At 36.1% G+C, this 12,244-nt stretch overlaps 1 protein-coding gene and 1 pseudogene across 2 annotated transcripts; one reads left to right on the forward strand and one right to left on the reverse strand.

Moving 5' to 3' along the window:
* Window positions 1-801: 801 nt before the first annotated feature.
* Window positions 802-5,364, forward strand: LOC148854428 (cationic peroxidase 1-like; annotated as a pseudogene). The gene is made up of 4 exons (XR_016112972.1): window positions 802-837; window positions 4,063-4,263; window positions 4,400-4,569; window positions 4,663-5,364. The product of XR_016112972.1 is annotated as a cationic peroxidase 1-like (transcript).
* A 1,135-nt stretch (window positions 5,365-6,499) lies between these two features.
* Window positions 6,500-10,190, reverse strand: LOC148854429 (SNAP25 homologous protein SNAP33-like). The gene is made up of 6 exons (XM_088983085.1): window positions 9,898-10,190; window positions 8,746-9,300; window positions 7,745-7,838; window positions 7,381-7,511; window positions 7,194-7,291; window positions 6,500-6,813 (listed from the first exon to the last, which is right to left on the reverse strand). Exons 2-6 carry the CDS (start codon window positions 9,217-9,219, stop codon window positions 6,714-6,716), a joined length of 897 nt encoding a protein of 298 aa, XP_088839211.1. The 5' UTR covers window positions 9,220-9,300; window positions 9,898-10,190; the 3' UTR covers window positions 6,500-6,713.
* Window positions 10,191-12,244: the final 2,054 nt, after the last annotated feature.

Raw genomic sequence — 12,244 nt, forward strand, 5'->3', positions numbered from 1 at the left:
GGATAAAGAATTTGTTGGGTGAGTTGGGTTTCCCAGTGGACAAGCCTATGACCCTATTATGTGATAACAATGCAGCCACAAACATTACTGCTAATCTACATGATAGAGCAAAACACATCGAAGTCGACAAACATTTTATTAGAGAGAAAGTCATCATAGGTGAAGTGTGTACTCCCTATGTCAGTTCTGAGAACCAACTTGCAGACATTTTTACAGAAGGACTACACCACTCAAGACATCATGATCTTTGTGACAAGTTGGGCATGATTGATATCTATGCTCCAACTTGAGGGGGAGTGTTAACAGATGTTATTTTATATATGTATGGTACCGCAGGGGTACTTTTATAATTTCTTTCTTATTTTAAGTTGTACGGTTTCCCTAGTATAAATAATAACATACTGCAAGCCTGTAGTATTCTTTTGGGCTCTCAGTCCTCTCGTCTCTCCTTTTCTCTCTCCTTTTCTCTTGTACAACAGAAACATTTGGTTGATTTTGGAGGGCCACAATCATGAAAATTTGGGTTAATGAGAGCATCTAAAATGGAATATTTGTTCGATGATATGGCAAATGGGTGAATTTTAGGTTGAAAATTTATGGGTAAATGTTTTTGGTGTGTCTAGGGTTCAATTGTATGGTCTAATTAATTCAAAGATGTTAGGATCATGGAGATTTGGGTTGTGGGTGCTTTAGGATAACAAAAAGGTTCGAAAGGGAATCTTGGTTTGATTTAAGAATAAATGGAGGAGATTTTTAGGAGGTCAAAAGTATGGTGATGGTGTTTGGGGATTTTTAGGTACTATGGAAGGATTGAAACAGTCTAATCGGGTGTTCGAGGTAAATTGGAGTTTCAACAGCAAATTGAATAAAAATTAGGTGCTGACAATGAGGTTTGATTGGTCCATAAATGGTATGGTCAAGGGCATTTAAGAAATGAATATCTTGGTTAATGAGATAGCCCAAATTAAAATCGTAGTGTGATGAAGGGTTAAATGGGGATGTTTGTGATGAAGTTTTGTGGTAAGGTGTTTATAAGTATCTAGGGCTCTTTAAAATCCCATTACTTCTAATTTGCAACTCGATTAAAAAAAAAACTCATACATCACACGCGTTTTGATTAATATATATAATAAAGTAGAATGATGCCACATCATTGCTTGAGCTTTCTCCATTACCCCAACAGAGAACTCTTAACCCCTCTCATTTTAACCTTTCTTACTCCCTCATGAAACCATCTCATCACTCCCTTCTCCCTCTTTCATAATAACACCTCATCATGCCTATCTCACCCCTCTTTCCTAAAACTATTCCTAAAATCTCCCTCTACCAAAATCTAATATAATCTAGCCAAGTGGCACCACTACCCCCACTTTCTCCTAAATTATATATAATTCTTATTTATCCTCTCCCCCACTTTTCATCCATATCAATCAAAATAAAGTTTGAATTAAAAATTTAAGAATTATTTAAATTTTATAATAAATTTATTTAATAACTTTAAAATATTTATTAAATACACAAAAATATCATGATTTAATAATATTTATATTATTAATAATTTTATACTTTTATGAAATTCATAACGAAATTTTATACTATATAAATTATAATTTTATGATTTATTCAATTTAAATATTATTCAAATAATAAAAATTTAAAATAAAAAATATTATTTAAAATTTTCAATAACTAAATATTATAAATAACAAAATATTATTCAAATAAGAAACCCCGGTGAGGGTTTTCTTCCCTCTTTCTTCCATTCAAACACAAGAGACGCAGGGGCAGCACATGAAACACCTTGGTGACCAACAACGACCGATGGTGCAAAGAAAACAACTGGCGATTAGGTCATTTTGCTATTGTCCATCGTTTTATGCATTTCTTTTATTTGAAATAGTTTTCTAGATTTTTTTTTTTAATGCTTGAAACTCCTCTTTTTGTGTTCTCAGATATGTTTTGGGTGAGTTTAACGATGATGACCCATCGTATAGACACCAACGAACAAAGTTAATTTTCCCAAACGAACCCCCTCCATGTTTGATGTTGTTTTTCTATGAATATTTGGCTGGATCGATTTTATCAAATTTTCATAGATTAGAAATCCCAAATATTTATGTTGGGTTTTTTGTGCATTGTTCGTGTGATGATTCCTATGGATAAGTAGGATTTCTTGGGCATTTTTTATTAAAGATCATGCAAAAATTAATACGTTGAAATGTGGTTACTAAATTTTTTTTCTTGAAGTTTTTCATGAATAATTAGTTAAATGTTTGCATTTTTTTGATTTGTGATTGCATTTTATCTCGGTTTTTATATGAACATCTGTGATGTTTTTTTATATTTTGTTGTGATTAATAATTAGTTAAATTTTTGCATTTTCTTGATTTGTGATTGCATTTTTATTTTTATATGAATATTTGTAATGTTTTTTATATTTTGTTGTGATTAATAATTAATTAAATATTTGCATGTTTTCTTGATTTGTGATTACATTTTTTCATGAATTTTTATATGAATATTTGTTAAATTCTCATTGTATTTTTATTTGTTAAATTTAATGGTGATGCTTTTTTAAACTTTTTTGAATAACCCGAATTTTCATTTATTGATTTATTATTAATATCTATAATAAATTTTATCGTATTTTATTTTTCAACTCATCATTGCATATTGGGGATTTTTTTTGTATTTTCTTTTTGAATAATCAAAATTTTCATTTATTATTTTATTATTAATATGTATAATAAATTTTGTCCTATTTTATTATTTAAGTTCTCATTGCATATTGGTGATGTTAAATTCTCCTTAAAAGTACTTTTTGGAAGTATTTTGTGAAAGTTGCTCCTTGAAAGTACTTTTTGAAAGTATTTTGTGAAAAATGCTCATTGAAAGTACTTTCTAGAAGTATTTTGTGAAAATTGTTCATTGATAGTACTTATTGGAAGTATTTTATGAAAACAACACCTTAAAAGTACTTTCTGGAAGCATTTTATGGAAACTACTCCTTGAAAATACTTTTTGGAAGTACTATTCAATATTTGTTGTTTTTTATTTTTACTATTATTATTGTTATTTATTATTATTACTTTTTTGTTATTGTTATTTATCAATATTATTTATTATTTCTTAGTATTATTATTATTATATAACATTATTATTATTATTGTTGTTGTTGTTGTTGTTGTTGTTGTCTATGCTCGTTTTGATAAGGGGAGATCTCGAGGCCTTTGAGAGAAGGAGCCAAAAGGTATTTGACTCTTATTTGGAACGGGAATCTTCAATTTGATATTGGTTATCAGGAGGGCGTTGCTGGGGGTTTGCAACATGTCATACAAGACCTTTCTAGGACGAAGTTTACTTTCGTCCAAGGATTCTCCTAGTGCACGTGTGCTAGTTCCTTTTGCGGGTCTCCTCTGTTAATATGGCGTGGGTGATGTCAGAGCTAATCTAACGTGTTGGCCTACTTGTTCTGTCATCACCTAGTTGTTTCATCACGAATAGTTTTGGCTTGTTGTAGACACACAATGATTCTTAAGTGTATCGTAGGTATGGGTGGTTTCGAGCCGAGCCGAGCCGAATACTTGGCTATTCAAGCTAGGATCGCTGAAATAGTCTTAGGCTCGAGCTCGAGCTCGACTCAATTCAAAGCCCACAAGTTCGAGCTCGGCTCGGCTTGAGCTCGACTATAAGCCAAGTTTTTTCTAAAAAATAAAAATTATAAAAATTTCTTAATATTATACATATAAAAAATAAAAAATATACATATAAAAAGTATTTATTTTACATACAAAAATATAAGAATTATAAAAATATTTATTATACATAAAATGGAAAATTCCCAATACCCTATACTTTAGGCTGAGTGCCAATTTAGTACCTGAACTTTAAAATGTGACAATCTAGTACCTGAACTTTCATTTTGTGGCAATTTAGTACCTACCCTTAATGGACCGTCAGTTATGTATATCACATATACAATTTAAGACTTTTAAAAATGCCAAAATTACCCTTGAAACTTCTTTCTCAAGAAAATAAAACAATACTCTTTGTATTGAACAGGGCTGTGATGCATCTTTTCTTTTGGATGACAATTCCACTACTGGCTTCCAAAGGAAGAAGACCGCTGTTCCCAACAATAACTCCATGAAAGGATTTGAAGTGATCGACGCCATTAAAACTAAACTAGAAACTACTGAGTGCCCCGGAAATGTTTCTTGTGCAGACATTCTAGCAGTAGCTGCTCCCGACGCCGTCATTACTGTAAGCAAAAGCTGTAATTAAAGTTTCATTTCACCATAGAAATTATTCGAATATCTTTTAATTTATAGCAATGTTTGGCGGTTTTCTTTAGTATAGATTTTGACACTTTGTTTTCTTTGCAATATAATTATCCCAGTTGGGTGGCACTTCATGGACAATGCAGTTAAGGAGAAGAGATTCAACAACTGCAAATTTTGCTCTGGCTGACATTGGTGGCCTCCCGTTTTTTTGACTCGGATCTCAGTACCCTCATAAAAAACTTTACAGACAAGGGGTTTACTGAAACTGAGTTCGTTGCTCTATCAGGTAGCTAGAGCTCCAGAACCAGAATTAATGGCGCTGTTTCTAACTACATGTTTATTGATCTGCTTAACTTTTGTCTTCTTTTTGTTTTTGAAGGAGCTCATTCAGTTGGTCTAGCCAAGTGCTTCACCTTAAGAAATCGTATCGACAACGACGCCATTATAGACTCCACATTTCATGGATTCCTAAAATCCACCTGTGGTAAGGAAGGTGCTGACTTCTTCCACAATCTTGACAACACAACTGATAGAACGCTCGATAATGCTTATTTCACCAACCTGTTGAACAACAAGGGTCTGCTGCACTCAGACCAAGAGCTCTTCAGTGGTGGCTCCACTGACGCTCAAGTTAGAGCTTACAACACCAACTCTGCAGCTTTCTTTTCCGATTTTGGGAACGCCATGATCAAGATGGGGAGCCTTGACATATTGACTGGAACTGTTCACCATCTCCTCATCGTCTTCAGGAAGACCCCCAGCGTAGAATTCGCCACCGAGTTCCGGAACAAGTACGTGCCTGTCAATCTCCACCTCTGTTCTTCTCCAGTGCTCCCTCCCCTGGTTGTCCCTCACCAACAAACTGCAAAATCTTGGGTGTTGTATCATGATGGAGCTCTTGACTTGTTCTTTCAAGTAGTTAACATCGATGGGGTTCTTTAAAACCAGTGCGCAGTTGATCACCTGATCCATTTCTGGCCGCAGGAAAAACCGCCAAGCTTTGCATACAGTGAAAGGCAGTCTTATAGCCGTCCGTCGATTTTGATATCGTTGCGTACGTTGATTGCTCATTTTGAAAGCACCAAGTTTTGGGATTCATTTGATAAAGAAAATTAGATGAAATTTAAGGGGCATTTATGTCTTTTCCCATGACACTTAACGGTGAATTAACGTCAGGTATTAGATTGTCGCAAAATGAAAGTTTGGGTACTAGATTGTTGCATTTTAAAGTTCGGGTACTAAATTGGCACTCGGCCTAAAGTACTAGGTGGAATTTTCCCTACATAAAATAAAAACATTATATAAAAAATATTATTATGTATATAATAAAAATGATTTATTATATATACATATATATTTATTTATATATTTATATGTTTAGTATGCATGCATGCATATAATAAAAAATTATTTATTTATTATACTAGGCTCGTGAGCCTCACAAATCGAGCTTCATTGGGCTCGAGCTTGGCTCGATTAGCAAATGAGCCTATGTATCAAACTTGAGCTTGACTCAAAGCTCGGTTTAAACCAAGCCAAGCCGAGCTCGAATAGCTCATGAGAAACTTGGCTCGTGGCCACCCCTAATCACAAGTCCGTGATGTTCTTGAGCCCATCGTGGGTCCATGACAATTTATGGGCTCATTGCAGATCCACGTTTGCCTACGTGTCGCCATGGGTGATTATGTGATTCCAATTTGGTACCTTCATTGTAATCACAATCATAGTGAACATGTATTAAAATTATTATTATTATTATTATTATTATTATTTTGGTCCACATGGCACTCAACGTGTGGGCCCATGTAGGTTCCTATTGAGCCACATGGTGGTGAAGTGGTGATTTTTCATTGAAATGTATAGTATAATATGTGAAAATCATTGTTTATATCTACGAGTGAAATGAGGATTAAAATTGTCATTTATGCTAATATGAGCACTCAATAGAAAAAGTAGCTCACCAAACATCTCACTCCAATAAGTGCTTAAAAAACACAATAAGTAATTTAGCAAGTGAATCAGCAAACAGCCTTAAATGGTTATTGTGAACTTCCATTCCATTATGGGTACTTTTGAATTATTATTTTGAGGGGGTAAAATATGCCGTTTGCACCATTTATTAAAAACGGGAATGATCAATCACTACTTGAAGAATAGGGGTAGAGAAATCCAAAAACGTAAGAAGTGTAATTTGCGCAGCTATAAGAAACAACAAATGCAGAAAACAAATTTTATAGCATATATCTGCCTGTATAGTGTATGCCAAGAAGGCTTTATAGGAAAAAGAAACAAAAGAGGGAAACAAGGAATAAGATGAGGATGTGTGAAGACAAAAAAAAAAGAAAACCCAAGTGTCTGTCCCTTTTAAGCTGAGGAAGGTGAAAGGGGGAGTTAAAGTAAATGTGCCGGTGGGACAGCAGCCTGGAGAGCCTATTTCCCAAGCAAACGACGCCCACGTTGATTTGCACCTCTGACCCGGGAATTTAGTTCGTCGACATCATCATGAACATGGTCTAAAGCTTTACTTTGCCTGTAAAGGTGAACATGTAAAACAAATGAGACAAGATGATTATAGAAACAAACCCTATGAAAACTCAAATTGACATATTATAATTATAAAACTCTTCATTGACCCAAAAGTGCAGCTAAGCCACTCTATAATTAGGAAGAAAAGAGTTTACAAGATCTGTACTAAAAATGGTTCTTCTGAATGAACCAAGATAGTCAGAACAAGTTGCTAGCAAACTAAAATTTGTATCTGATTTTGTTGGAGATTTATGCTACTCTTATTTATCAATGGCTTTGGCTTATCTGGTTCTCGCATATTGCTAGCACCATGATACAGCACAACAATACCCCTGTTTTGACAAAGCCCATAGTGGATATCATAATAAAAGCAACAAAATTTACCTTTCGATCTCAGACCCCATGTCAACAGCCATTTCCTTCAGCTCACCCAAAATGTTACTTAAATCTGAAAGTGCATCATCTTGCTTTTCCTTCTCAACCTGTTCCCAGAAAAACCCAAACAGACAAGTAAATAATTCTGCAAATCTTTTTTTTTTTTTCATTCAAATAATCACATCACAACACAGACCTCAACTTTCTGTAATGCAGTTGTGGGTTCAGGAGGAGGTGATCGAGAGTTTGGCTTCCCCCTGGATGGAGGTGTCAAACCCAACTTTCCCAATTGCTCCAAGTGGCTGCCCCTCTTTTTTGATGGATCATCTGCAAAACAACCCAACAAATAAACCAATAAGAACACGAATGACTAATATGGACCAACAGTCAAGAGCCTGTATGATAAAAAAGAGCAGCCCAGTTCACAACGCTCCTGCCAATGCAGAGTATGATAAAAAAGAGCAGACCAACTTACTCCTGCCGGTCACCTAAGTTGCAATGGAACAACCCAACTGTTGAGCCAAGGCCAACCCTCAATCAAGAGTCTGTATGATATTTACCTTTTATTACTACTGGCCCTGCAATTTCACGAGTCTTTTTTGGCTTCCAAGTTTTAGAGAAGATGCCTCCAAGACTTCCGAGAAGTTTCTCACCCTGAAATCAAGAAGAAAACCTATTCATCATTATAACTGAAAGCACAAGTCAGCAATGCTTTAGATTTCCCTCTATACGTGTGCTAAAATATTAATATAATGCACAAGTCAGTGATGCCAAAGCATCAAAAGTGCAAGGCCTTGTTCACAAGGCCAAAGTTTGAGTTGACTATTGGTTGTATTTCACATCAATGCCAAGTAAAATTATTGATGGAAAAGGCAAGATTTCGAATCAGATTTTTTTTCATAGATTAGCATATTCTCAATTCTCTCTCTCTCTCTCTCTCTCTCTCTCTCATTTGGACAAATGTTACCCCCGTCCCACCTAAAAGAAAGGTAATTATACTCTTACTCTGCATGGAGTCTATTCTCGTATAATGAAAAGAAAAAGGGAGCAGGGGAAAAAGGATAATGAGCTAATGGTACAGGTAAAATATAAAACCAAATTGCTCCATGTATTTTGTTTTCTGATTGAGATTGAAAGTGGCCTTGGGCCTGATCTCACATGCTATGCATTTTGGATGATCATTATGAAGGAAATACCAAATTCTTCCAAAAATTAAATAAATGTATGTTTAACAATTGTTATGGCATTAAACGAAACGGAATGGTGATACAGGGTTCACGTAGCCGACCCCATATAGTTGGGATAAGGCTTGGGTGATGATGATAATGTCCAATCTTATTAAAGTAAAAACTTATTGCATTAGGAATCCTAAATATGAGGGTCAAAAAGCATTTAATATAGGAAAATAAAAGCTTTTAGTATAACCACAATAGAGTATATTGGTTCGGAGAATTGCTTCTATACAGATAAGGTTTTACTTGTTTTTCCATAAGTTCATCCTTCTTATTTATTCCATTTTCTGTCCTACAAAAGATAAAGAAGACTTGAATAAGTTGCATACCCGGCTGAGATCCTGATCAATATCTACAGCAAGCATGTGGGTCCTTGTGATTTGCTCACCCTGCTGATGCAAGGTAACCAGAGTTTTTGTAGCATCATCTCTAATATCTTCGGCAATTTTGAGGCAATTGCTGACTGTCTTAGTAGTCTCCTCAGCCTTGTAAGCAGCATAATGCTCTAGTTCTTGCACACTCTGGTTCTCTAATCCTCCTGAGTCACGGAAATCATTCTTGTATTTGTTTCTTGCTGCTGAAGTGGCAGAATACGAAGATGAGGAGGCACCTCTTCCATCATCATCATCATCATCAAAAGGGTTGGAATTGAAATTTGGAGTCACGAGAGAAGGTTCAGAAGAGATTCTTCTTGAAGGTTTAAGGGTATGCTTGGCGTCAGTCTCAGAGTCTGAATCGAAAGGATTGGAACTATGCTTAGCAACCTTATTCGCGGATGGGGGTGTTTTCCTAAATCCAAACATTTTCCAAGCTAGGAAGGACTACAAAGCACAGCCGGGGACTTGATGAAAGATGGAATTCGTCTAGAAATTCAACAATAGTACCTGGAAACAAAATCAAGATGAACGCATGATATGATTGATACTATAAGTGACTCAATAGCACAAACTTAGTTGCATGATTGAACAATACATCTAGGTGGATACTGGATACGATGCACAAAACAAGAACAACAAGATGATCTAAGTAGTTAAAAAATCGAATTATGTAGAAAATGAAGGGAAAATAAATAAATAAGATAACTATAAATGGATCAAGTACAAGGATAAGATGCGGAATCTGTTTGACAAACATAAAAGAATTAACAAGAATCAAGGCCAGAACTAACAATAGGCGGAATTAAGAGAAATTTCCTTTCTATTTTGGTTTAAGCTTTGAAGCACCTGAAATTTCCAAAACGAGGGAGTTCAAAACTGAAACCAGTGGCAGAGGAAATCAAAATACAAAATCAAAGAATAAAGCTTTTCTCTGGCAAGAAAAACCCTGAAAGGGGTAGAAAGGTACTATACATGAAAAGCACAAGAAATTAACATATACTCAATCTAAAAAGAAGAATATAAGCAGAAAAATCGAAACCCTCAAACAGGAAAAGAAATCAAGAAGCGTAGGGAGACTACTATCAAATCAACTAAAAGAATTACCTGAAATATGAACAAAGGGGAGTCTTGGATGAATCAAGGAGGAACAACAGCTTAGCTTATCAAACAGAGAGCTTTGAAATGGAAATCGAAGAGGGAAGACACGCAAACTCGTCAAGAAAAGTCGTGGTTGGAAACTGGTAGGAAAGACCGAGAGAGGGAGAAGAAACTCTCTCCCTCTTCGAACAAAATCAAATAGATGGTGAGACTAAAGAGAGCCGAAGGCGCTGAGCCGCTGAGAAAAGAAATATAGAACTGATTCAACTGAACCCACGTTTGACAAAAGAAATTAGACCGTTTGCCTCCAGTTGTCCTTTTCTTTTCTCTCTTTTTTTTTTTTTGCACTTTTTTCTTTTCTTATTTATTTTTTTATTATTTTATGGGAATTGGGAAATGCTTAAGTTGCTTAACGCCTTAACCTTCGCTTAATGGGTAAACGGGTGGTAGTTTATCCAAACAAATTGAATCGGGAATCGTTCCGAGTCAACCCATCAGGTGGCCATGGCTAACCGTATGAATCATTCAATCAAAGTACTGACCCGCCGCGTCAATGGCAGCAACTCGCCCAAATTAAAGACTGCTTAACGAGTCTGTCGGTCATTCATTGTCATTCAATAGTTTTTCCTGGCATGCTCACGAGTCACGACAGGACAGTGAACCCGTACGAGATGCCCTAAATCCGGCCCGGTTAGTCCTTGGGTTAATGTGGGCCCGGACCGAGAAGTCCTGCTGACCTGGTCAGGCTGGCAAGTCAGGTCAATTATTGCCGTCCACTTTCCGCTGGAACATGATAGGCGCCTTGATGTTCCTCTTTAACCCTGTTGATTTTGTCTAAACACGTGCTATCTCATTAAAAAACAAACCGAAAGATGCCGATGCGATACCCTTTTAAAATTATGTAAATCGGGTACGGAAATTGGATATTTGGATCCTTATTCCGCTCAAGTTTGTGAGCAAATGCGATTCTTTATTGAATAGGTCGTGACTTGTGACCAGACCAAGTCATCAAGTCCTCAGACACCTGTGAATTAAGATAAGAGTATGGCGTCGTCCCAACGGGGCAACGGGGACGGGGTGAGTCATGCACCGAGTGGCGATTACCGAGTGGTCACCATCTCAACGCCTGTCAACTTATCCCAACCATTTATCCATGGCTACCCAAATCCTGTTATTCCGCGTGGAATGCTCTTAATAAATATTGCTGAAATTCTACCAACAACCAACCTTGGGTTTCATTTCAGACGCGTCGACTAAGCCAAATTTAAAAAATAGTTGGGTGCAGTTTTATTTTGAATTTTTCTTGGTAAAGCAATTTTTTGTAGATTTTGGCCAGTTATTTTATTATATTAAATTGATAATATAAATATAAGTATATTATAAGATGTTGGAAATTTTATTAATGAAATAAATAGAATTTACTGAATCAATTCGTCCAAAATTGAAGTGAAGGGAACCTGTCTCTAGTGTTTATTATCCCAAGTTGACCCAATCCTCCTCATTGACTTGGACAAGCTAAACTTATTTATTTTGTGGTATGGAATGGTACACATCGGCGTGATCATTGAATATTGAAAGTTACAACAAGGGAAAGAAAGATTTAAAGTTTTAGACTTTTTAAGCAACACTTAATAATTAATAAGCCCTTGATAATTGATGAGATTGCTTTTGGTTTATGGACGGTATAGCTATGGAGTTCAAACATTCCTCGTTTCCTCACACCAACCTAATAGTATATCCTGATCACACAACGAGAACATTTCTCGTACTATTTATTAGGGTAAATTTTTTAAACTATTCTTATAGTTTAGTGATGAAGGGTGATTTGGCCCAATCTAGTAAAAAGGAGATACATGGATGCGACCTGACTAAGAGATGATAGCTCAGCCTGACATGTCTATTTCGCAACAGTTGAGCTCGGACACCCAACCACCTTGGCACAAGGTCACTTTGGGACAAGGTCGCCTCAGAACAAGGTCACCTCGGAACAAAACCACCTCGGCTCTAAGGCACTTTGACATTCAGTCCAGTTCGGAACTAAAAAGTATAAGTTCGGGGATACCGATCAAGACCATTATGTGACAATCCCGAAAATCTCTCTAACAGACCCCGAACCTTGCGGGATCACGCCGCATAATGGCAAGCCTTATCTCCTCCCCGCCTAGTTCGGGAGGAATTGATAAGCTTTACCAATTGATAGCGTTATCTCCCAGTTAAAGTGAAAACAAATCCCATCTTGATGGAGATTACGGAACCAATCCACAAGACCCGCGAGTACTTAACTATATAAAGGCTCCAACCCTGTTGGCACAAGGTACGTGTGATTGTTATTGAAGATGAGCCAAAGCTGTCC

The sequence above is a fragment of the Nelumbo lutea genome, chromosome 4 (genome assembly GCF_056320005.1).
Source record: "Nelumbo lutea isolate HS-2025 chromosome 4, American lotus-T2T, whole genome shotgun sequence".
Taxonomy (NCBI): domain Eukaryota; kingdom Viridiplantae; phylum Streptophyta; class Magnoliopsida; order Proteales; family Nelumbonaceae; genus Nelumbo; species Nelumbo lutea.

Coding starts and splice junctions, on each gene's coding strand:
- LOC148854429 (XM_088983085.1), bottom strand. CDS start 9,219: ATGTTTGGATTTAGGAAAACACCCCCATCCGCGAATAAGGTTGCTAAG. Junction 7,512..7,744: donor AGGGCCAGTAGTAATAAAAG/GTAAATATCATA, acceptor GTTGTTTTGCAG/ATGATCCATCAAAAAAGAGG. Junction 7,292..7,380: donor CTGCATTACAGAAAGTTGAG/GTCTGTGTTGTG, acceptor TTCTGGGAACAG/GTTGAGAAGGAAAAGCAAGA.